The sequence below is a fragment of the Desarmillaria tabescens genome (assembly GCF_030435595.1).
Source record: "Desarmillaria tabescens strain CCBAS 213 chromosome Unknown EV420scaffold_31, whole genome shotgun sequence".
NCBI lineage: Eukaryota > Fungi > Basidiomycota > Agaricomycetes > Agaricales > Physalacriaceae > Desarmillaria > Desarmillaria tabescens.
The window spans coordinates 315,375-338,249 of NW_026848330.1; the positions used below are offsets into that span (position 1 = coordinate 315,375).

A 22,875-nucleotide genomic window follows, 5' to 3' on the forward strand; every position below is an offset into this window, starting at 1 on the left:
TAATCCTCCTTCAGGTTCGGAGCTAAGAATGTATTCAATTTTCAGAATAGTACCCTCAGATTCCACTAATCAAGAAGTTTGATTCTTTGGAGGATGAGTGTCGCAGGCGGCAGGTTGAAAAACTGGCCTTGGTGACTGCAAGTTCAAACAAGATCACCATAGAAGGAATCAAGCAAAACGATAAAAAAATTAAAGAAAAAATAGCCAACCATCTTCGAGAGCATTCATGAGGGATTTGGATGCCGATATGCAGAAAGTATATGGTCGGAGTTCTCAGTTGAAGAAGAACCGGAAAGGGCGGGCCGCACCTATCACGACTGGCGGCAGCACGTGTTGGTGTCCGTTTATTTCCCACGCTTCCCAGTGTTTTCCTTCGACCACCATGATGGACATTTGTTCTCCGACATACGTGCGACGCTGACGCGACGACACCGCTTCATTCCTGTGACTCTACGCCTTGCAATATTCTCACCGACAACATATCGATTTCGAAAAGCTGAAGATGAGCCATGGGGTACAGCAGTAAGCTCTCAACTTTCCGTCAGTGATGTTGCGCCTCATCACTGCCATCTCAGATTCTCATTTTTAGATCGAATAACGCTTGCTATGACTATGGGGGCTACACCCAGAAGACCGATTGTTTCATTGTACCTGGTTTCCGCGTCGTTAGACAGATTCTCCGACTGAAAAACTCCCTACCAAAGACTAGGACCAGAGTCCCTTATGTGAGCAGTCGGTTCCTTTTCCCTGTTAATAATCTAACAAATATCGAACCAGCATATCCATTTCTTTTAAATCTCCGCTGTCCGTAGAGAACCCCTCGCAATCTGTCATTCTAGCATGTCCTGTTGGCTTTCGACGCCTGCGATGATCTTCATTCCATTGCGAAGACCTTCGCATCTCCTAATGCTTAACAAGGAGCATCGAAACATGCCCTTGTGGTTCGGTGTGGTCTTGACCAGCCATATATTACGTGTGCATTAGGGACCAAGGGATGTCGGCCAAGAAGCCGTTACTGCGTGAGGTATGTTTTCCGCCCATGGTGCACGTCTTTTACTTAGAGCTTTTCCGCAGGTCCATGATCTTCTCACTTCCCAGACATATGTCAGGAAAACTCGATATCTGTTGAAATCTTCCATGTTCATTCGCCTGCCGAGCCCTTGAAGCTTCAGAGGCGGCTCAAGGACAATATTCTCTATCGGCTCAAAAATCATCCATACCAAATACTGGGACATCTTTTTCCCATCCTTGATTCTTTGTTAATCCGGTTATCTTCGCCCTGGACCACCATTTCTAAGTGACTTGTTCAGCATAAGTTTCAGTACCACCATCGATTCTATCGCAGTTTACGTCAATGAAACCCACTGAGGTGCGTAACCTAGTATTTCTGCGTTCTCCTATTGATCCTAATCTTTTCGTTGAATAGCGTCGTTGGAGTACCGTGCTCCTTCATTTTGTTGAACGAGACTCATCTCAAGGCGAACGTTCTTAGCCTGGATTGCCGACAGAAAGCTGTGGTTGTGATAATGTGAACTCTTCATCTGCGACATACCTACGGTTACTCATTGAGAACGTGTAACTGGAGTGACTGGTACTTTCCACGCATGTGTGTCATTTGTACAAGAACGCATAGAACGCATATAATCATACGGTATAGTAGTTATCTAATAATGTATATATTAGTCTGGGTCCATATTCCTATGATAATTCCAACATATAATGGTTCCGAAGGTAAAACGACGCCTGCATCGCGCTCACTTCAATAAATATAGTGGATCCTTCAATAACCTTCCAAGCCTATACCATTCAAAACAAATGACTGTTGGCGGTACACGCTTTAAGTCATGCCCCCAACACTTTTGGCACCAATGGGTACCAATTCTTTCCCCGTGATTTTGGAAGATGCCGAGTGTAGGGGTGGACGCGTACGTTGCTTGCTTTACGATGAGGCTCCCTGCAGGGTTTCTGCGCACATCGAGGATGTTCGGGTTCCCTATGACATAGAGAAGGAGCTGCCTCACCGACGAGCACCATTGGTTGGGCGTAGTCGACGAAGATAGCGGAAAGTGCAACGACCTAATCTGTTTCCGGAAGAGACAGGGATTTCCATGGAAAGGGAAGCGGTGGAGCATCGTTGGGATTGAACCACGAGCCGGCAGTGAAGTTAATATTGGGAGGAGGATAATTTTCAGGAACAGAAGATCTCGACCGGCGAGAGGGGAGATCGGCATTCTACCAGGAGAAACAACGTCAGTGGGGTAAGCATTGGTACACCCGACGGAATGCTAAACCTGAGGAGGGGGACACCGCCCATAGTTCCCATGGTCCTTGTCTCTTTTCTGAATGTTAAGACGTTTCGAAATGGGCATTTCCTCGTAAACTGGGAGACCGAGGATACCCTGCTCAGGGCAAAGGGCAGTGTATCCAGAGGTGACGGATACTTCGGCACCATAGTCCCAGTCGCCACTCGTCTGTGATGGGATGGCGATGTCGACTCCTTTTGTGGCACTCCGAAGATATCTGAGAACAAAGTTATCGTCCCACAATTCCAGAGGCTCAGTGGCGTCGCGAGAGAATAGCAAACGGAATCTCGATTCTGTTTGACTGCAAATAAGCGACATGATAGAAGAAGGTGAAAGTGTGGAATGTCCCTTTCAAAGGGGGCGGTACAAACTATTCTAGAAATAGGGCATCTTTGTTCGACTTGATTAGTACTCCACTCCGATTACGAGAACAAAGACTTCACCCAGCTGCCGGCTTTTTTGAGGATTGTCGCATGAGCAGTAACTTTACGGCACATTTTGGTAGACGTGATCATCATAGAGAGCCTCTGAGATTCGACGAACACTGGTTTTCTGTTACTTCGACAGATATGCGTAGTCAATTCAAAAGTTCGCTTCCCGAGTGGGCGGAGTTAACCGGAGCCGGCGAGAAGTGTCACAGATTCACCTGACCGGGACTAGTCGCGCGACGCGTCCCACAATCAATTTGCCAATTTACCCTCGACCATACCATCTCGATGACGTAATGCTATGCACCTCTACCACGCCACTTCATCATTTTTATTATGAGTACGATGTGACTACAGTTGTGGACAATCAAAGACGACAATTTGATTTCCGGCTAAACCAGATTTTTTGGGGCAAAAATAAGTTCAGATTCAGAAAGCCAGAGGCCGAAAACGTCCAAAAAACACCCTCCGAAGTTTTTCCCATGACATTTTTGCGGCGCCAAAATTTTGGACCAAAAAATCGAATTGTGTGTACCCCTTTTGGCCTCGCCGGCAGACATCACTCAGTCATTCGACTCTATCGGCAATATCCACGGCTGGAAACCACATGGTGCTGATTCTGCTACCTTTCAGACATCCCTATATGCTCATCAGCCAATGACAAATTGAATCTCCGAAGATCCCATTTACTCGGCAAGCATCTTCCGTGAGGCAGCGATATTAATTACACCAGTCCTGTGCCCGGGCCCTTCACTTGAACGCTGCTGAGTGTTACAGGTCACTCAGGTAGCACTTATATTGATGGATAACAGAAGATCTGGATTGCTTTGGAGTACATCTCTAGATAAATGCTATTAAGAGTTTGTGACTTCTGGTTGCTAAGTTCTTCCTCACTCTTAGTCCCTCGGATCTGGGCCAGGCAAATACCTGATCCTTCAATTCTCAGACACCAACTCGGCAGCATGATTTCCGAGCCCATTTATATTATGACCCGCCTATTTTGAAGCTTTGAAGGCTTGCCCCTGCCTTTCATGACGGCCGGTTTGTGGGCAAATGGCTCGATAAAATTTAATGATCTTGACGCCATCGGATGTGGATTTTGAAAAGGAGTCGATTGCGCTATCTCCGAAGTTTTTCCCACGACTTTTTGGGGGTACGCCAAATTTTTGGGATAATTTTCGGTCAAAACTCACATTCTGCAAAATCGGCTCGTGCAAGTATCTTTATTAAGTCTATATCTTCACTTTTATGCGAAAAACCCGGCTGTTTACCTGACCAGGGTCCTTCTAAAAATGGGTCAGATTTTTTGTCGTCTTTGATTGTCCACAACTGTAGCTCTAGGCGAAGTTCTTCGTTTCGCCTCGAACTCTAAGATCCGGCTCAAATTCTTCCTGTGCGGGGTTTAGCGAATAGAGTCTAGCTATTTTTAACTGTTGGTCATTAATGACAAATGGAAACGGCGGCACTATCAATAAAGCAAGACGGAACTCAACAAAGACTGGCAAATAACACATTGTTCTCACTCAAATCTACCCTAATCAGCGATACCGTCCCAAATTAATGGTGCTGCTACTCAACGTTTGTTATGGCCATGGATCATTATTTTATATCTGCCACTTAAATGCGTAGAGTCTAGCTCTAAAACTGATATCCACGTCTCTCCCCACTCCATTTCCCTCAATATGTCTTGCGCTGGCTTGGAAGACATCAACACCCAAAATCTACAAGATGTTAGCACGGGCAACGACCACAGTATGCAGGACATCGTACCGTTGACACATGCTCTTCATCCTCAATCATTTGCACCCCGTCCACAATACGCCACGCCCGACAGGAACGACGACCTATACTACTATCTGTCCCAAGATAAGCGTAGACTCTGGGCATACAGCGGCGACATACCTTTTGCCTATGGAACGATAGAGGCGGACTGGAGAACTACGCAGCGGCATATCTACAAGTTAGTCGCTGTCTTCTTTCTTTTGGTCAATTGTCGCTTACCTCTCCATTGGTCTACAGATAACGACCGAAGAGGAAGTACCGATGACGTTTGACATTAATATTCCCCACCAGCATTCAGACCCGCCCGTCGTCTGTTTTTCCTCCCTCTCCACTCGTCAATTCTGGCAGATGTACTCGCTGCAATGTTCGATCCCCGGCAATAATTACCCTCCGATTGATCCTAACGCGGACTTCATCCCTGCCGTCCCTGTACCCCTGCAAGCAAGTCAATCTACCTTTTACCTTGACGACCAAGGGCCTTTAGACACGTCTGACGGCCTGGCATTTCCGGACGATAGTGACGGTTCTCATTCTTTCTACGATGTTAAGCAGGAGCGCGAAATTTTCCCAGTGCCCCATGACGGTTCTAATCGGGGAAGCGCAGCTGGTGAAGAGGCTACGCTTCCCACTTTCGCTCATTGCACCGATCTTGGCGCAACAGACCGTCTAGACGGAAAGAGGAAACATTCGTTCGACTCGATCTCTTCAGGCGTAGAAGCACCTTCATCATCTTCGTCGCTAACGGCCTTCTCCCCCTCCCCCTCCCCTTCTCGGTCTCCGACTCCCACAGCTGACCAAGTGTCATACGAAGCGGAACTCCGATGCATCTACCCAGACTGCCTCCAACTCTTCCACTCCATCGTCGATGTAACAGACCACCTCAAATCCCTTCATAATGGATCCTATGCCAGGAGTTATCGATGCGCATTTCCCTCTTGTTCTCAAACGTTTAAAAATAAGACTGATTTCCCTCGGCATGCTTTGACGATGAATCATAAACCGCAGAGGAGTTTCAAGTGCGCCGGCTGCAACGGAAAATTCACACGGTATGGTGCTTGAAAGCGGCATCAACGTAAGAGCATATCGCAAGCATGTCGGGAGGAAGGCTTGAAAGAGGAAAGGAAGCATCTGAAAGAGCAGGCTGCAAACAAAAAGAAAAAAGAACTGGAGGGCCGGAGATCAAAGGCGCCTTCCAAAAAGCGCAGTCGGAGGAAGTAGATTCACTCAAACCCGGCGCGTTCTGTGGACTCGATATATCATTACAATCTCCACCATTTCTTTCGCATAATCTTATATTATTTCCCTCATTAAATCTTTACACCATCATTTAATCTTCCTGTAATTGCTCAAATATAATTCTCTTAAACAGTATACAGTTCGTACCCTTGCGTTGTTAAAATATGGTGATAACTTTTCATTCGAAAGGCATTAGTCTTCGACCAATCAGTAGCATTATGGCCTGTTGAGATAAGCGGTAATTCTCCAGCCGCTCACCCGGATATAGCAGGGAACCCTCGCAAACAGGCGAGGGTCATCGTCGTTCGTCTACCTATTTATCTACATGCCGTGTACACTAATAGAAGCAATATGATGTAATAAGGAAAGCCGAGGAGGAGAACAGATGAACGGTGCTTCCTACTGAAGATCCCGACGTCGACTGCACCATGATGCGCGACACTTGACATTCCAACATGGCCGTGGCACAGTATGTGACCAGTTCTAGAATTAAGGTATCTGAGGAACAGTCCAAAAGTCCGCGCGGGTCACTAATGATAGCGCGTGTACATAGTGTAGCCAAGGCACTCTGGATGAATCAAACATAATCACGGTCTTCGCAGTTTGCGCAGGGATTTAATCGGGGCGGATGCCGTATCTTCTAGCAGTGCGCCCAGATCCACCATCTCGGGCAACACTGACTTGCTCTCGAATCTGACTTCGCCTACTTCGAGTTCAGATTTCGCAATCCCTCCTTCTTCCCCGCATGTATCCGTGTACAATAGTGTCTCCAATGGCTCCCTCCAAAAACTCGTTGAACAGTCTGGGTCAGAAAGCTCTGGGAAATTGGGAGCGGGAACGAAGGTTTCGGGGACAAACGCAGCAGCCGTGAACCCCTTTGCTTGTTTCAGCATAGAGATATCCTTTTCCAAGGAAGATATGCGTAGTTCTTGAGACTGGTATTTGAGGTACAAGATTTGGAGGAGGTCGGTTTTTGGTAAGGGGCTGGGAAAGGGTAGGAGCGCAGATACTTCATTGTGGACATTATCAAGAGGCGCTATCGAGCACCGCCGCTCATGTGAGGGATCAGAATCTGTTGTAGTGTGTTTCAGAGATAACTCGAGGTCGTTTGTCGGAGAATCGGTGGAGATGCACAATCCTGGTGGTTGTCCCCACACCTTCGTACGCTGCCATGCTTCCAGATACTTGGTCGCTTCCTGGAAACATGAAGTTCTCGGAGTCGAATCCCATATCCAATCGCCGCTGACTTCCTTCTTTAACCCGTTCATCCACTGAGACGCCGTGATCCCGTTATCGATCCGCTCCTCGCTTAGCTTGAATCCCTTCTGCCCTTTTAGTACCAGCCGTTTCCAATCTATAGTCCAATAAGCACTCTGAGAATGATGAAAAACAAAATACGTACCAAATCTAATGGCGTCCTTTCGATACTCTTCCTCTCCGTACATTTCCCAGAACTCCTTGAGATACCCTGGCTCACATAACAGCCATCCCATCCGATATCTCACCAGCACCCTATCAAAAGTCGTACACCGCCATCCTATTGCCATGCCCTCTTCACCCATAGCTCGCTTCGCCTCTCTTAAGAAAGCTTCGCATAATCTCGACACATGCAAGATGCCCGTCTTGAACTCCTCCCACTCGCCCTCATCCCCTAAGACCAACCGAAGAGAGGACCACATAAATTCCCCTACAAACATGAGCGGAATGCGATACGCGTTCGGAACCACCGTCGTCGAGCCATCCGCCAAGGTGATGGTGGCCCATTTAGAGCGAGGTATGCGACAGGGGACTGAGAAAGAGTTGGTGATAAGATGCTGCACAATCTCATCCTTCGTCCATGTTTTGGCATCAACATAGTCCAATTCCGCTGGGTTTTCCCATCCTAAGTCTTCTGGAGGTGAGAGAGAATGTAGGAGCTTTGCGGTTTCGATCTGCTCATCTTTCGGTTCCGCTTTGATGTTCTTCCCCGCTGGAGATGTCGTATACTTCCGCCTTTTGAGATTCCGTCTTTTGTGATTTGGATGTGAGTTGGTGCTGACAGAATTATTAGTAGTCCGCGCCATGTGCGCCTGGGAAGAGAATGAAAGTTGGGTAGCGTCGGAATAACAAAGACTCTTACCAGTCGCAAAAGAAAAGCTTTGAGAAGCGTTGAAGATTGGGAACAGCGCAGGCCTCCAAAAGGGCGGATAATCTATATGAAAGCCGGCTAGTAATGTGGGAAAGCGGCGAGAGAGACGAAAAGGACCTGCCGAAAACGGCAATATCCGAGGCGACGTCAGCAGAAAAAAGTGGCGCGACAACGTGATGTGGCCTTGGCTCTTTTCTACTGCGAGAAGGTCTATTCTACCGCCCCCATAAATCCAGGGATAACGATTTAGTACGTTTGCTTAATGTACGCAACACTTGTAGCCTCGACATGGCAAGTAAGGTTTCACCATGCCGCATCTTAGTCGTGTGCTGATGGGATACCATGTTTCAAAATCGCATCAATGGTATACATAATCTTCAGACATATATTTCCAATCCACGTCCCTACGATATTTTACCCAGACATCCACTTTTCAATCTCCTCTCCAATTCGATGCACCATCCCGGTCCATACATGATCTGCCCCATCAACGAGGACTTTCCAAAATTTACCCTGCTCCTGGCGATGCTTTCCGTCCAATACTCCCGTCCACATATAGTACACCCAGCTAGCAGGGGAGTACCATCCACCGATCTCGTTTGTACCCATAAGGATAAGCGCGTCGGCTGGGCGTTCGTGTGAACACTCTTCCCAATTGCCACCGACTAGCCCCTCGAGAGCACGAAAGTACCATCCAGTCAGCCCAAGTCCGAGTGTCCAGGCAAGGCCGATTGGATATGATACAAGGATGTATTTGATCGGGTGGCAAAATACTTGAGAGCATTGACGGTATAGATCGTCAGACAAACGAATGGTCGTAGCATAGATGGCGCCAGAGGAGTATCCCTGTATGTAATGATTAAACAACCGACAATTCCTGAGTGACTGAAGAACATACACAAACGAACAGATAGCATCCCCTTGCAGAAGGAAAGTCACCGACCAATTTCAGGACATGCTCTTGGAAAATATCTTCCACAACAATTGAATTAAGAATCATATTTGTGTAGGCCACATTTCCCGCACCTTGTAATCGCCGCAGTTACGCATTCCCATCCATTCGACAAAGCCTGAGAGCTCGTTCCCACCGTCACTCCCGCCCATACCACGGGCGTTCCATCTGATAACTCTTGCATTTCGATGAATACGAAGATGATCTGCAATGGTGGAAGTGATACTACACTCCATTGTCCCGCCTAGTCTCCCGTGGGCCACAAAAGCCAAAGAGGAGGGGTGTCCTGAGGGAGGGTCTTGTATTCTTTTCTCAAAGGATATTGACATGGTAGGCGATAACAGAGAAGCGTTCGTCTGACTAATAAGAAGAAAGCGCTGGGAACGCAGTTATACTCGACTTCTTGAGCGTCTACTTGGGATGCATTGTAGGTCAAAAATAGTACTCACCGTGGAATCAACCACCGAGACTCGAAGCTGTATTAATCAAGAGTGACAACATAAGCACCCCGCATAAGTTATCCACTCCTCAACAGTCGTCGATAAACCTGAAATGGTTAGGGATGGACAATGCGATAATATGTGTTGGAATTTGCAACTTCAAGCTTATACTAGAAGATTCCCGAAGCTTCGGCTTACTCATTTGTCACGATACTTAGATATATTTAGTACTTTAGGTAGAATATTCTAGATACTTTTCGTAGTATATAAGGAGCTCATTAGGAGCTCTTGCAGCTAATAATTAGGTATTATTCCTACTGCAAGCCTCTCACTGTCAGAGTGCCAACAATATGAAAGCTACAGATACCTTCATAGGAGTCAGACCTGTCTGGGGTGTCATCGGCATGGCATTTGCCGACTCGGCTCCTTCCGCTACTCCCATCATCGTTCGCTCTTCCAAACTCGAACCATCTCGGTGCGCGTAAGGGATGTAGAGAAAAACGCGTGATTTATCGGGCTCAGCCCTGTGATCCAAGCGTGTTCACTGGCCTCCTTAGGCGGCGCTCCACCACTCCTCAGAGCCAAAATCATTTGTCATCATAATATTTCTCCTCTCCTTCATTCGCCGATTCGCCGTGTGTGATGTAAGGTCATGTTACCCGTATGTGCTCTTCTCGTTTCCGGGGTATACCATCTGAAAGTCTCGCGGCATATTTTGCCAGTATATTCTATTCCGCATGAAGAAAACGTTCCTCATTTAGTAGCAAGATCTAACACACACGTCAGTGAGCGGGGAAGCTTTCTACAATAATCCCGAAGATTCATGACATGGATCTAGATTCAAAAAATTGACCATGGGTTTATTCGATTATTGTCCGTTATCTGTGGCGACATGCGGATTCTTCGTGGAAATTTCAGCGCTGTATTGGTTCCTATGAATCTTATCAGCATTCTTTTTCTTTGATTTTTACATCCGTACAGAGGCAAACCATATACCACTGGGATCTCCCCCAATGTTGCGTATCGAATTATGGCTCCGGAAAGTTGCAAGGCGAGAAAACTGTACCTACGACATCATTTCGCCGAAGTAAGACTGATGTTTATTACGATATGTAAGCTATAGTTCTTCTCCTTTGTCAGGTACCGATTACTTGGCGTTTTTACCAACACTACACTCTTCACATCGTCGTCTGCTCAACGTGCAGAATACGACATCCCAGTAAGACTATCTGCAAGCGGCGCGTCCTGTCTGCAGGAATGGGGTTTCACCGCGTTTCACAACAAGAATAACTTTTCCAGGGGCTATGAAGGACACCCGTGGATGCACATCACGTTCTTGATCGGCTTTTACTTGCCTCGTGTTTACAGCTTTTCCTTCATGTCCACAACCGCATCTTGACAGCAACCTCCTATTATAATAGGCTCATCTCCATTCACCGCCTCACGCGTGGTTTCCTCTGAGCCACCAGTGACTCAGTTTCTTTCTGTTCTCAAATCTTCTGTACGAGCCAGCCTTCTTCGCCATGAGGCCGTCTCAAATTCCAAGGTTTTTGTCCTGCGAACATATCCTGTGGCTTCTCCAACATTCCATTTAACTGACCACCTAAAAGACGACATTCCAACTCTTCGTGCATGCTCGTTCACCTGCCGGACGTTTCTGCCATTTACTCGGAAGACCTTCTTTCGGAAGATATCTCTCTGAAAGAAGCAAATCCGAAAACCTACTTCATCTATCAGCATCTTCCATCCTTTGCAGAAAATCGCTTGTGATACACTGCGGTGATTGTCAAGATCCGGCATCTATTCTTAATCAGCCTGCGATTCTACGACTTCTGAAGTCATTTGAGACTCTTCGGCTTACCATTGCTCATCTACCGTGGTCAAACCTGAACGACGACACCAAGTACGCATTCTCTACTCATTCATTCCAGGATATTAACCTCGGATACCGCAGGTTCTCTAGCGCGAATGAAATATACACCTTCGTCCATGGTTCTACCGAGCTTGAAACGCTCATCCTCGATCGTACTAGTATAAACGACACCTCTCCATGTCTAGCGCTGCTTTATCAACGAACAGGACCGTCGATACTGCGCCTCAAGCTAGAGACGTGCTTCTTCGAAGGCCGCCGTGTACAGCCGAACTTACTCAAAGTCGTCTTTAACCCACACTACTGTCCTTTGTCTTTCGACAAATTGTGGGACCTTGACGTCATTGTCTCCACTTTCGACGAAGTAATATCTTTGCAAGAACTCTGAGAGGTGTCGGGAGACCTTAAGATACTCAAGGTCTTCCACGGTGCTTATCGTAAGCGAGTCCCAGTTACATAGATCGACGACTAATGCGTAGTAGATATCCGCGACGGACCACTCCGACATCGCACCTCAACCTCAGCAGCCTTCGCAGTTTCACCATTATAATGTGGGATCCGTTCACTTCTGAGAACTCTGCCTTGTATGCAGACTTCGAGTGGTGGTATGCTGTCTGGTCAAGTCTCAAGGCGACAGCTGTCGAGCACCTCTCCATCATCGTGGCATTTTGAACACCTCGGAGCATGACACAGCAACAGGATTACGATACCGGTGTTTGGTACAATGTGGCTACCGCTCTATCTCGACCATCATGGACGTGTCTGTTGAAACTTTCTATCGTGGTCGATACCGGTGTCTTCTTCAATCCACAGATATTTTCGCAGTATGTCGATGCTATCCAGAGTACCATGGCCGTTGTGAGCAGGCGAGGTGTGGATGTTTCGGTCATGGCAGTTGTTCTCCCATCTCATTCATATCTAATACTAATTTTATTGATTAGAGAATTTAACCCGGGCAAGGAGGGTAATGGCCACAAAGTCAATCATAGAAAATATTCCCTTCTATAAGGTACCTTCTGTCACATACGTTTCTTATAAGTATATCCACCGAATTTGAATATTTCGATATGGACCGTCGGCGCAGTGCAACTTTATAACAGCGGTATTATCGCCGTATCGGCATAATGAAGATGGGTGGGTTACTATATATCTTACTATGTATCTCTAAAAAGAATAGCTGAAAATCTTGCGGTTAAAAAATGCTTTCGTTTTGTTTCGTCTTCTGGAAGGTGAAGAAAATGTATCTGTTATATATAGGCTGAAGTGAACACTCTTATCCTAATTTCGGATGCAGAGAACTGAATCCAAGGGACTTTGTAGTACACTAATAAGAAACAACGATGTCATCTATTACCCTGCGTCTGTATACTGATGTATGGCTGAAGAGGAAGACAGATGCAGAAGCTCGGCACGGGGATTGCCGAGCCGGCTTGTTTCGCTACTCCCATCATTGCTCGCTCTTCCAAGATTGACTACCTTGGCCTGCGTTATAGATTACGCTTGATGGGAGAGGAGAGTGTGTCAATCCCTCTTCCATAAATCTGATTCCAAGTTTCTCCAAAAGTAATTCAAGTCCATTCGTATGTCATCGGTATTGACCAACCTCATTTCACAGCGAAGAACTAACCGAGAGACCAATGATTTACATCCAGGCGGACTTCTAGCATTTCTTGAATTTCCCCTCCTTCTCTTCCACTATTCATGTTAGAAGACGTCAAGAAGGTGCGTCAGCACGTCCGTATATCTTTCGTTCGTCATGCCATCATGGTACCCATTGCAATCAAAGCCCTCCATCATAATACAAGGCACTGCATCTTCTATGACAATACCACAGATACTTGGAGACTCCACGCCCCTTCTCGTCGGACCGCATGCTTGAAGACGTCATCAGATCCACACGAGCGGAGATCTGGACGGCTGACTTAGTCCGCCGATAGTTCAAAATCCGTCTTTCTCGCGCTTGATACTTTAATGGTACACGGGCTACAGCGTTCTCCCAAGGAAAGGGCCGTTTCTTAATTGACCTCAGTGCCGTTGTTATTGTCATCGTGGCGTTTGCTGTTAAACTTCACAACCATTGTGTATGCATGATTCATAGAGGAAGGTTCAATCCTAATTTTGCGACACTTTATATGGCGCGCAGGTGACAATAAAACTACTCGGGCAGTCATCTTACTCATTTCTTGGAGACGAAGACAGGCCTCGTTCGCCTCATCCAACCCAATAGCTACTCAACTCTCTCCCACCGCTCGGAGCAAAAATTTGTAGGTTCTTTCACACGTTCATTATATTCGTGCCGTTATTTTGATAGTTTTCAGCCATCAGTGGCGGTGATGGCTAAATGAAAATGCATGGGCCCCAGTAAAAGGCGCTCCAACCGTCGTCGTATTTCCCATAATGTCCTTACTGTTTCTTCCTTTCGGAGCTGATCTATCCAAGTCCGTCACTCGTAACTTCCTATTTTTTGACTGAGACATATCGGAAATTTAGAATTCCGATGTTTGAAATATGCGCTGGAAGTTGATCGCACCATTGCAAACCTTTCAACCCTAATCGTAGGCGCCAATTAGAGTGTACATCTAGGCCTTAAAATCTTATTAAGAGGTCATTCATTTCGCTGGGCTCATGTATCCTATCAGCGAGGCGTCAGAAGAGTCCATGGATCAATGTGTAATGCGCCGGCCCTTACACTCCGGATAGGGATCATGCCTCGAAAGAAAATAGGCCACGTAGAATCAGTAAGCGTCCTTTACGACTCCGTACGATGTGCCTTCCCCTACCTATGACCGCGACATTGTAGGAATAGGACGTATGAGCTGCTCCTAGGAAAGGCACTCTTAACCGTGAGTTGGCAAGGGCGGCTTCATCAGTCAAACTTACGCGATCACATAGCCACGGAGACGCCGCCTCTCCTCTTCTTGTCGTTTTTAGAGGTGACAGTGAGAACAAACGCCTCAGATCCGGAGACACAGGACTCGGAAATGAATGAATAGCAGTGGCCGCCTTCTGCCTGCCACTCGTCACGTCGGCCTACTTGCAGCACATATAAAACTGAAACTGTGCATTGTAGATACCCAAAATCTAGCACGAGGTCTTTCCCTAGATCTACGCTATGTCTCCGTCCACCTCTGCAGTAAGCAATCTAATCCGTCATGGATTCCATTCACTACTGACTCGTCTTTCAGTCCAAGAAGCAGTCCGACAAAGCCCCGAGAAGGACCCCCATGGCATGCGAGTTTTGTCGAGGTAAGGAATGCCATGTCAAATCGAGTAAAAAGCGCGGACTCGATGCATATTTTGAAGGCCGTAAAATGAAATGTGATGGTAACCGTCCTTCCTGTGCGAATTGCCAGAGGCGCCAAATTGCCTGCACCTATCAGCCAGTGTGAGTGGCAGAAACGGATAATCCGAAGATGTGTCTAATGCGTAATCTCTATAGAAATGCCACTAAATGATTCCTAATTGTCAAGTGGAAGAAACACACTTTATTTGTTGGTGGCGCATTGTAACACATCGTGCAAAGCTCTTTTCTTCTTTTAGTGTGGAACCTTCTTTGCTTGTATATAAGTCGATTTCTATGGCGATATCCCAGGATTACTGGCTTTTTCCAGTCGTGTCAAGCCAGAACTCTTGCTGAACTCCACTAGCGCTCAGTATTCGGATAAGCTAGACGTTAATGCATCAATACGTGCGTGTCTGTAAGGGATACGGATTCCGTACGGACCGGTTAGCTACGTCATTTCTTATTTTCTGTTTACCTATGACTTCTGGACTGCTACGTATGCGCCCTTTTCGGCCTTTTCTGAGTCCTGTGTATACAGGATTCGGTCTATGCTAACCTGAGGACCTCGGTAGCGGTGCATGATGGTGATAGTCCGATAATTCGCCGTGACGTTCATGCCGTGTTCCCTTAGTAATACCCTATTTGTGTCACACTATCACCCCGGACTCCGTTCTTCTTCGCTTTCTTTCGTTTTCTCGACTCGACATTGAACATGATTTAAATCACCAACTTTTCGGTACGTACTTGAGATTGGTACATTCATGATGAAACTAACATTGCTTTAGCTGCCACATCTCTAATTACTGGGGAGGCATTTGCCCAAACGGTCTCACCTCTCTGTACGCTTCACAGCCTTTTCTTGTTCCTCGACCTCGACCTCGACTCAACAACTGCAGATACAGCCCGAGAAGACCGACATTCTCGGCCACTTTTCTCGCACGGACCATCGCTGGGACTGGTGCTGTCAACTCGATCAGTATCCCTCCTGGTGTCCAACATGTTTGACTTTCGAAAGCGTTAGGGTGACAACTGATATGGGCTAGTTGGTGACGGTGAATGGGATATGCTGGCTGGACCTTTTTGGGAGGACTGGCCATTTGAGGCCATAACGAAAATTGGGTATGTAGCCCCCTCACTGACTTGAATCACAGATATCGTCTGAGCTGCCCTCTCCATTGCACACTGTGGTTCCACCTGTTACTTGGATATGGTTCGTCATTGCCAAGGCCATTCAACTTCTCACCCTTGCCATCATCAATGCATTCATTGTCATGTCCTTGGACGTCGTCACCTTCGTTGCCCAGACTTGAGGTGCTGCTCTCAAGATCAGCAGCCTTTTATCGTGTATCATTAGACTATGATTTGGTCAATTTGAATTTTACTGCCGTGACATCCGTTAACTGTGAGCCTCTCAGACGAGCAGGGACCCCGCTCCTTCTCTTTTTGTTTATGCTCCGGAGTCTTGTTCACCCTGTCGCGATCATCGTAAATCTTCTTAGTTGAGCGGTACAAGCTCAGTATCACTAGTCTGTTGTGACATTCAATGCACCTTGTGCCGCCCACGCAGAGCAGCCCACCCCCATCTTCAGGACTCGGATCTGCCACGCCCTGCGATGGCCCACCGCTTTTCTTCTTAACCTTTGATTTTACCTTGATGTCGTGTCTGTGACTCTACGTACTCTGGCTAATATACGCCGATCGTGCTCTGCTCTCGGGTTGAAGACCCTCCTTAAGGTAGGATCCTTTACAGCGCCTGTGGAATTTGGTACATTAATTCTCCCACGATTGGGTGGTAGAGCTTCCACCATATTTGTTGGTTGCGGTACCGTCATTTCTAAGATGAAGGTTCATCTTCGTGTTATCGTTTAGAAGACGGGAATTAGACGGGACGCCGACACTGTAGTTCAGCCTATCACTGCTGCTATTGACCCTAACACCAGGTTTTCCTAGTATATGGACAATCTCCATCTGCGATCGCATAGGACGTTCTGCATTATAGATCAAATGTGCTTAATATCGATGGATTTTACCCACGACTGGATTCCGCGGCGCGACATTTGAAGGAAATTTCAACACACATTTTCTTTGAACTTTCCACTCATTTTATGCTTCAATAGGGGATGCAGACGCACGGAAGAAAGGAACTACAGCGAGTATGCATAAACGTAGTTATTAGTTTGCATAGTAATACGAATGTCGTCTTTCATACGGATAGCTTCCTCCTATCTCATGCTCCCGCCCATATGACTCTCGCGCAGACGGAATATTACTTATCAGATCCTGCTGCTCGTATCTGCACATGCCAGGTCCACGTTCCATGTACCGCTTGTCATATTTCTCCCTAAAAAATGCCACGTCGCGGAGCTGACCCCCTTGCTGCTCTCGCTCATCGAAAGACGGGATCGACAACGTAGGGCGCCAGATGAGCTTTGACTTCTTCATAGAACCACTGAGCTGAGTGTAGTCTCTCGAAGCTGTCATAGGTCGTTCCGAGTACGGAGAAGAGATTGACCGGGAAGAAGCTACAGTTGAGTTCATATGGTTTCTGTAGTGCCGGAGCATATTGGAGTTGACGTTGAATTCCCTCCTGCAGCCAACTACCGGGCACCGAAAAGCTATGTGCGTAGCGCTCAATATAGATGAGCCAAAGGCAAGTTCGTGGGAAACTCACGAGTAGCGCCGGTATGAGTATTGATATGAATTTTGAGGCCGCTGGGGCGGCCAAAGCGCTTATTGCAGATTGAACAAATAAACCTTTTCGTGTCGTCTTCACCATCGTCGCTTGCTGATGGGGGTGAACGACGGCTAAGATCCTGAATACCTTTTGCCGCCGGAGATTTATGAGAGAATGGAGAAGAGTACGCAGTTCCTAAGCGACGGAAATCGGACGAATACTGCTCGCGCCTACGAAGTGGCGGAGTCGGTACATATGGATGAGAGGGAACGAGGGTCGGTGACGTATTGTATTTGATGCGTACTTCTGGCGAGATACATAGCAAGTGTTCTGTTGGCCAGTTGCAGTAGACACATCATCAGTCATAGAACCAGGCGCAGGAATGATATCGTGCTCACCTGGGAACATCTCGTGAATGCTAGGGAGTGAGATGTTTTCAGCCATCGTACTTGCTGGCCACTTCGGTGGCGAGAAACCTAGGGAGGTGTCATTAAATATTAACCAGTTATGTACCTGTTCCGCGCTTCTAAGGAGAGGTCGCCGATTTGTTCAAGACCGCCGAGACACTCATCTCACCCGTGAGGTTCAAGAATCTGCCTGTCGACATCGGTGTGGACTCGGTGTGCATTGCGTATGGATCCTTCAATAGTTAGTTCCCATCATTTAATACTGTCAAATAAGCTCACCATTCCGCAGTTTTGATTTCCCCACCATACACTTAAATGACATCTCCCAGGTTCCCGCATCCCGCCACAATCTCGATTTCAATCCTGTCGCTCTTCGGATGAGTAGTAGCCTCAGTAGACGATATCTCTACTATGTGATGACCGATGAACTAATGTGTGAAATTTCTTCGTCTGCGATCACTTCCGATCTTACAGCTTGTCCGTGGTGGAAACATTTGAAGACAACGGTTAACTTGAATTCCCATGCCATAAGGTGCCTTCCCGTTGATAGATTTACAGTTTGAAACCGGCTTTTTGCTTTGTTTGTACTTGGTTCTTCGTCTCCTTTAGAGAGAACGATGCGTATTGAATCAGGTTAACTCCACTTTCCCCGTCGAAAGATGTTTTCCTAATTCGAAGAGGCAATTTAGCCGCTACATTGTATTCTCATCTATCCATGCTATCCCCATGACACAGGAAGTTATTTTAGTATACACTCGTTCGCACACACTGAATGTCTGGCAGTTTCCGCCTTAATTTCCACACCAAACGGCACGTTGTGAACCTTTTGGGTAACCATAACACGGCGATCATACTCCACACGTTCCTGTCGTTTACTATGGTTATCTAATTCTACGTACACAGACTACTCCCTCGCTAAGAGTAAGATGACTACGACGTATCCGTTTCTCCTCGATGCACGTTGAATCAGACACTATCATAGGCCGAAGAAGAAGCGGGGGATGGCGCAGCTGTGATCAATGCATAATAAGACGTGCTACAGATTATAAGCTGTTCTGGGGGAATACAAAGGGGCCTAGGGATAACATAATGTAAAGGATACTATGGGAAAGGGCGGAGTGGATCCAGAAGGAGTAGACATGTGCTCCTCATACCGTAGTATATTTCCCCTTATACACTTATAAACAAGAAATTAGTGTCGAAGACAAAGGCTGTTTGTATGGCGTCTCGCTGGTTTTAAACACGAGTACACAATTTGATGTGCCAGTCTCCAGAGCGGGAAGAAGGAGCGGAGTTACGTAAGGCGCTGTTCTCTTGATTCCGGACGTTGATGAGGCCAAGATTGGGCCAAGACCGGGTCTGTAATCATGTCAACTATAATCAAAATATCTAGACTCATGAGATGCGTCGTTTACAGTAACGCGGCAGTTAAGATAAAACAACGCGATTTCCTCGATGTAACTATGATCGAGGGGAATCCCTAGGGTGTGGACACGAGAATTTCGCTCACTTCTGACGCTTTGTGAATGCGGATGCGGTAAATCTACTTCTTCTTTCGACATCATCGCATACTAATACGTTCCAAAAGCTTGATAGATCGGCGATGTTGTATACCTACCCGCTCCAAGGGACGTATCTGTGAGCTATTCTGAAAGGGAATACTGCGCTTGGGCTCTGGCGTTGACTCCCGCAATGAAAGACGGCTTCCAAAAGCCCCAGGTGAATGATCTCGAAGATTCTTCACCAACACACTGTTGTTCATATCAAGACATTAGTCTTCGGCGCGGGACAGTTTAGCTACACGCAGGGCTCAAGAACTTCTTGAATAGTGAGTATAAGCACCACGCAGGATAAAATACTAACTACGTTTGGGTACATTAAGGTACGTTATCATGTCCCTACTACTTGTATTCTGGCGTTCATATCCTTGCAGAACGGATTGCGACTTCTCCCTCCTTGCGTCAGCTATTGACCTGTCATTTCCGAGATGATCTTCCGAGTTCTCGTCTAGTACAGTTAAAATCCCTGTTACCATCCGCACCGTAAAAATGCGCTCAAACGCGATCATATATACCGGCTTCTAGGATCTCCATCCGCCTTGAAGAAAATTCTCGTGACACGGCATTTGACGCCGAAAGGCTAGATCTCATCTATGCTATTTGCAGGTAGCTGTATGCTCGACGTGATTCGGATGCTACATTCAGGGGCGTCGAGACTTGGTGCCGCCGACACATATCTGGTGCATAACAGAGTTCTCCGTATACTCTATTCTTGTATGATGTACACGCAGCGCGTGGCACCCGTTCTCACCATGATTGACCGAATGCGTGCTTATCTGGACTCAGTTCTTCGCTGGGTTTGTATTCATCGAATGCAAGTGACGTTTTCATTTCCACATCGTAGTCATGTGTGCATAGAACCTCATAGATATACGCCATGCGGTAGGGTCCTATTGAAGGCATACGTGACGGAGATCCACTATTTCTATTGTCAGCCTCGGAAATGACAATCCCGCCCAAACTGCATGAGTTGTCTACATGAATGACTGAAAATGCTTCCCCTTGGGTAGGCTGTTTATCCGCAGATGTTTTCAGTTTCAGCTCAGCTGTTATCGAAAGAGCGTGTCGGTAATGGATCGCAAACCTCTGTCATTTGAAGCATTCGATCCTTTTCAATCAATTTGGAAGGTACCTCTTTGGAGTTCAAAGGAGAAAACACCCGGCGGTAAGATGTCATGCGGGCGGTAATGTATAAATACTGACTCTTTCCGCAGGTGAAACATAATTCAGTTGAATAGATCAGGAAGCATCGGCGAGCACGGTCGATGAGTATCAGGTCGCTACTTCGAAGATTGTATCTTGTGGATCGGCCTAGGTCATAATATCACGTATATACACTATGACAGTCAGGAGTATAGGTGCTACACACATCATGAACGAGAGAATAGATCGCGTCTAGTCCCCGTGTCGGCTTTCCGGGTATTTTTCAAGACTCAAGCGTTCCTCGCAGATACATTTTCTGGCTCTATAAAAGCCGATAATTCTCCTTCAGTTTCCGATGCATACTCGCACGCTCCGTAGTATATACCGTTGAATATGATTACTTATCATCGAACAGAGATATCAACAACAGGTTTACGGTATGCTGCGATGGATGCATGCTCCTCAGGGTAGATACAGCAATGCTATTTGTGCACCGGGTTTGGTGTAGTAGGGAAGCCCGAACATCGGATAATGAAGACATCTCGAACAGTCTTCTCGTCAGTGCACGGGTTCAAAATCGATGATCAATCTATACAATGTTGGTGGAATCGATGGTCGTTCTGCGGGGGTATCACAAAGGGCACTTGTCGTCAGATGTCAATGAGTTTCGGTTCATGTCTTGACTCCTAGGCACTGCAGGGAGGGTGTTTCTTGGCCTTGCGTTCACCATACAATACGAGATATCGCTTTGGGGAAACCCTGCCGATTTGAGAATTATTTTTTACGGTTCAGTAAACATCTCGGTTTGGATGCAAGAAGGACTCTAAGGCAGGATTGGAGTCTGATTATGGCATCTGCGACACGTTCCTTCTCATCTAACTCTGGCGACAGGTTTAGGTGCATATTTGTTATACCCCCCAACGCATCGTTGTGACAAAAGCAGTCGGGATGCGGAAAAGCCGCCTGTTCCTGGTGTCTTTGTCTTGCAGTCTTGGTAACAATTTCAAAAATTAGTGCGTATTGTAAAAAAATACAATGAACAAGAAACATATTAATCTCTCTTTGAAGTGGCAATGATTCCAATTCATCGCCGAGAGTAGACTATTTAAAGAGGGTCCCAACAATGTGGTCTTTCGTCCTCCCCGTCAAGACCGTCTACCCTTACACTCGGAACTATGGATAACTCCAACGGTAATACTCGAAACAAAGACGGAACAACACGACGGAACAAACAGCCATTCATGTTCGACTTTGTTGCTTTTTGAAACGAGTGGCTGAAATCCGCGAGCTCGAAGTGAGCATTTCGTGCTTTTGACCAGTCTTTCACGGACTCAGTATGCACGATATTGCGTCTCAGATCTGTCGTCGAGCACCATCCCATCCTCACGACCGAACAGCGCTTAACCTTCCGCTACAGCATCCACGACACATTTGCCATCATCATGACCACGTTCTTCGACTACATGCCTGGAAGGCCTGAAATCGACGCCGATAGTGGAAGACGACTCCTCGAGGTCGACGAATGGGTGGAAACTATCACCATGCGGCCAAAGTCTGTGTTGCTTGGGGTGTAATGATCGCGTGGTGTTTACTCGCCGTGATTATGATGTCAGGGTGTGGTAGAAGCATCGGGATTCATGCACTGGGATTGACGATATGATAATGAAGGCGGTCGTGAAGGAAATCGTCGAACTGGTCAGTCGTACGGATCCGCCGGATTTCTCCCTTGTAACGGTGACTTAGGTCTGCACATCTATGTCTGTTACGTGCCGATATGAATCAACTTGTTCAGGGTGCATTTCACATGAAGCTCTCACTTCAGTAGATCGGCGCCTCTCCTTTGAAGTGCGACACGTATTGCATTTTAATCTTCTGCTACCACATGCGGAGACCAGCGTGTACATCATTGAATTGGTGCTCATTGATATCCCTTTTCTGGTGTTAGCGCTGCGAAGGAGTGTCATTAAGGAACTCACCTACGAATATCATTACCTAGCCAGCTGCCAAAACAAGGTCCAAGCACCCATTTCTGAATTATGGAAAGGTAATCGCGCACTAGGATCGAATACGGGTCAGTTTACTCTGCAAAGACGACACTCTGAACTTCCTGGTTCAGTGGGAGCGTAGGTCCGCTTCGAAATCGAGATATCGGGAATCTCGCTGTACGGTCGTAGCACGGCTTCGCAAATGGAAAAAAAAAAAACATGTCCAATAGTGACCCTGACTTGAAGTTATGTAAAAGAAGACTAAAAAATGGTCAAATTCTGCATGACCGGGATTTTTATGTTGGATGAGCGGATGAGGAGACAAGACACTAGGAGGAGAAGGAAAAGCTCCGAGCGGAGAAGCGACCTATCTCGGCTCAGGACCCCACTGTCCACGTGGGTCAGTAGCAAGCCATTTTGGAGTCAGAATTCGAACCTGATCGATTCCCGCACGGTGCATGCTTTAGTGGAGTCCTATATTTTTGTTAACTGCCATAATATATTTCATCATGACGACCATCGAATCTGCAGGTCGTGAAAGGCGCCTTGTTCATGATATCGAAATTTAGGATGTCACAGCTGCCTCACCCTTCCATTTACGAGAATTGCTTTGGTCGGACGGGGAGGACTTTTTTTATCTCCAGTTCTCCGCTCAGCGTTCTCGCGACGAGGATGAGGAGACTCG

At 46.8% G+C, this 22,875-nt stretch overlaps 7 protein-coding genes across 7 annotated transcripts; 2 read left to right on the forward strand and 5 right to left on the reverse strand.

The window, feature by feature from the left end:
- Positions 1-1,426: 1,426 nt before the first annotated feature.
- EV420DRAFT_694447 (uncharacterized protein) lies at positions 1,427-2,878 on the reverse strand. Its single transcript, XM_060483129.1, has 3 exons — positions 2,747-2,878; positions 2,292-2,693; positions 1,427-2,232 (listed from the first exon to the last, which is right to left on the reverse strand). Exons 1-3 carry the CDS (start codon positions 2,776-2,778, stop codon positions 1,755-1,757), a joined length of 912 nt encoding a protein of 303 aa, XP_060327989.1. The 5' UTR covers positions 2,779-2,878; the 3' UTR covers positions 1,427-1,754.
- A 1,535-nt stretch (positions 2,879-4,413) lies between these two features.
- Positions 4,414-5,572, forward strand: EV420DRAFT_1645803 (uncharacterized protein; the record flags this gene model as incomplete). The annotated part of the gene is made up of 2 exons (XM_060477821.1): positions 4,414-4,695; positions 4,751-5,572. 2 exons carry the CDS (start codon positions 4,414-4,416, stop codon positions 5,570-5,572), a joined length of 1,104 nt encoding a protein of 367 aa, XP_060327990.1.
- A 329-nt stretch (positions 5,573-5,901) lies between these two features.
- On the reverse strand, positions 5,902-7,966 carry EV420DRAFT_1749962 (uncharacterized protein). Its single transcript, XM_060480307.1, has 4 exons — positions 7,869-7,966; positions 7,152-7,818; positions 6,205-7,103; positions 5,902-5,967 (listed from the first exon to the last, which is right to left on the reverse strand). The coding sequence occupies exons 2-3, from the start codon at positions 7,810-7,812 to the stop codon at positions 6,337-6,339; spliced, it is 1,428 nt and encodes a 475-aa protein (XP_060327991.1). The 5' UTR covers positions 7,813-7,818; positions 7,869-7,966; the 3' UTR covers positions 5,902-5,967; positions 6,205-6,336.
- Positions 7,967-8,291: 325 nt separating this feature from the next.
- On the reverse strand, positions 8,292-9,065 carry EV420DRAFT_1273887 (uncharacterized protein; the record flags this gene model as incomplete). The annotated part of the gene is made up of 3 exons (XM_060467791.1): positions 8,292-8,723; positions 8,776-8,835; positions 8,904-9,065. 3 exons carry the CDS (start codon positions 9,063-9,065, stop codon positions 8,292-8,294), a joined length of 654 nt encoding a protein of 217 aa, XP_060327992.1.
- Positions 9,066-10,494: 1,429 nt separating this feature from the next.
- Positions 10,495-11,825, reverse strand: EV420DRAFT_1482244 (uncharacterized protein; the record flags this gene model as incomplete). Its single annotated transcript, XM_060469874.1, has 7 exons — positions 10,495-10,678; positions 10,870-10,967; positions 10,995-11,043; positions 11,131-11,155; positions 11,251-11,297; positions 11,418-11,570; positions 11,653-11,825. 7 exons carry the CDS (start codon positions 11,823-11,825, stop codon positions 10,495-10,497), a joined length of 729 nt encoding a protein of 242 aa, XP_060327993.1.
- Positions 11,826-14,251: 2,426 nt separating this feature from the next.
- Positions 14,252-15,732, forward strand: EV420DRAFT_1482245 (uncharacterized protein; the record flags this gene model as incomplete). Its single annotated transcript, XM_060469875.1, has 8 exons — positions 14,252-14,272; positions 14,325-14,385; positions 14,443-14,524; positions 14,751-14,827; positions 15,054-15,158; positions 15,208-15,261; positions 15,466-15,545; positions 15,574-15,732. 8 exons carry the CDS (start codon positions 14,252-14,254, stop codon positions 15,730-15,732), a joined length of 639 nt encoding a protein of 212 aa, XP_060327994.1.
- A 766-nt stretch (positions 15,733-16,498) lies between these two features.
- On the reverse strand, positions 16,499-17,634 carry EV420DRAFT_694574 (uncharacterized protein). Its single transcript, XM_060483130.1, has 3 exons — positions 17,495-17,634; positions 17,094-17,426; positions 16,499-17,037 (listed from the first exon to the last, which is right to left on the reverse strand). Exons 1-3 carry the CDS (start codon positions 17,538-17,540, stop codon positions 16,595-16,597), a joined length of 822 nt encoding a protein of 273 aa, XP_060327995.1. The 5' UTR covers positions 17,541-17,634; the 3' UTR covers positions 16,499-16,594.
- Positions 17,635-22,875: the final 5,241 nt, after the last annotated feature.

Coding starts and splice junctions, on each gene's coding strand:
- EV420DRAFT_1749962 (XM_060480307.1), bottom strand. CDS start 7,812: ATGGCGCGGACTACTAATAATTCTGTCAGCACCAACTCACATCCAAAT. Junction 7,104..7,151: donor AAAGGACGCCATTAGATTTG/GTACGTATTTTG, acceptor ATTGGACTATAG/ATTGGAAACGGCTGGTACTA.
- EV420DRAFT_694574 (XM_060483130.1), bottom strand. CDS start 17,540: ATGGCTGAAAACATCTCACTCCCTAGCATTCACGAGATGTTCCCAG. Junction 17,427..17,494: donor CATTCACGAGATGTTCCCAG/GTGAGCACGATA, acceptor ACTGGCCAACAG/AACACTTGCTATGTATCTCG. Junction 17,038..17,093: donor TACTCATACCGGCGCTACTC/GTGAGTTTCCCA, acceptor CTACGCACATAG/CTTTTCGGTGCCCGGTAGTT.
- EV420DRAFT_694447 (XM_060483129.1), bottom strand. CDS start 2,778: ATGCGACAATCCTCAAAAAAGCCGGCAGCTGG. Junction 2,694..2,746: donor TCAAAAAAGCCGGCAGCTGG/GTGAAGTCTTTG, acceptor AGTCGAACAAAG/ATGCCCTATTTCTAGAATAG. Junction 2,233..2,291: donor GGCGGTGTCCCCCTCCTCAG/GTTTAGCATTCC, acceptor TTCTCCTGGTAG/AATGCCGATCTCCCCTCTCG.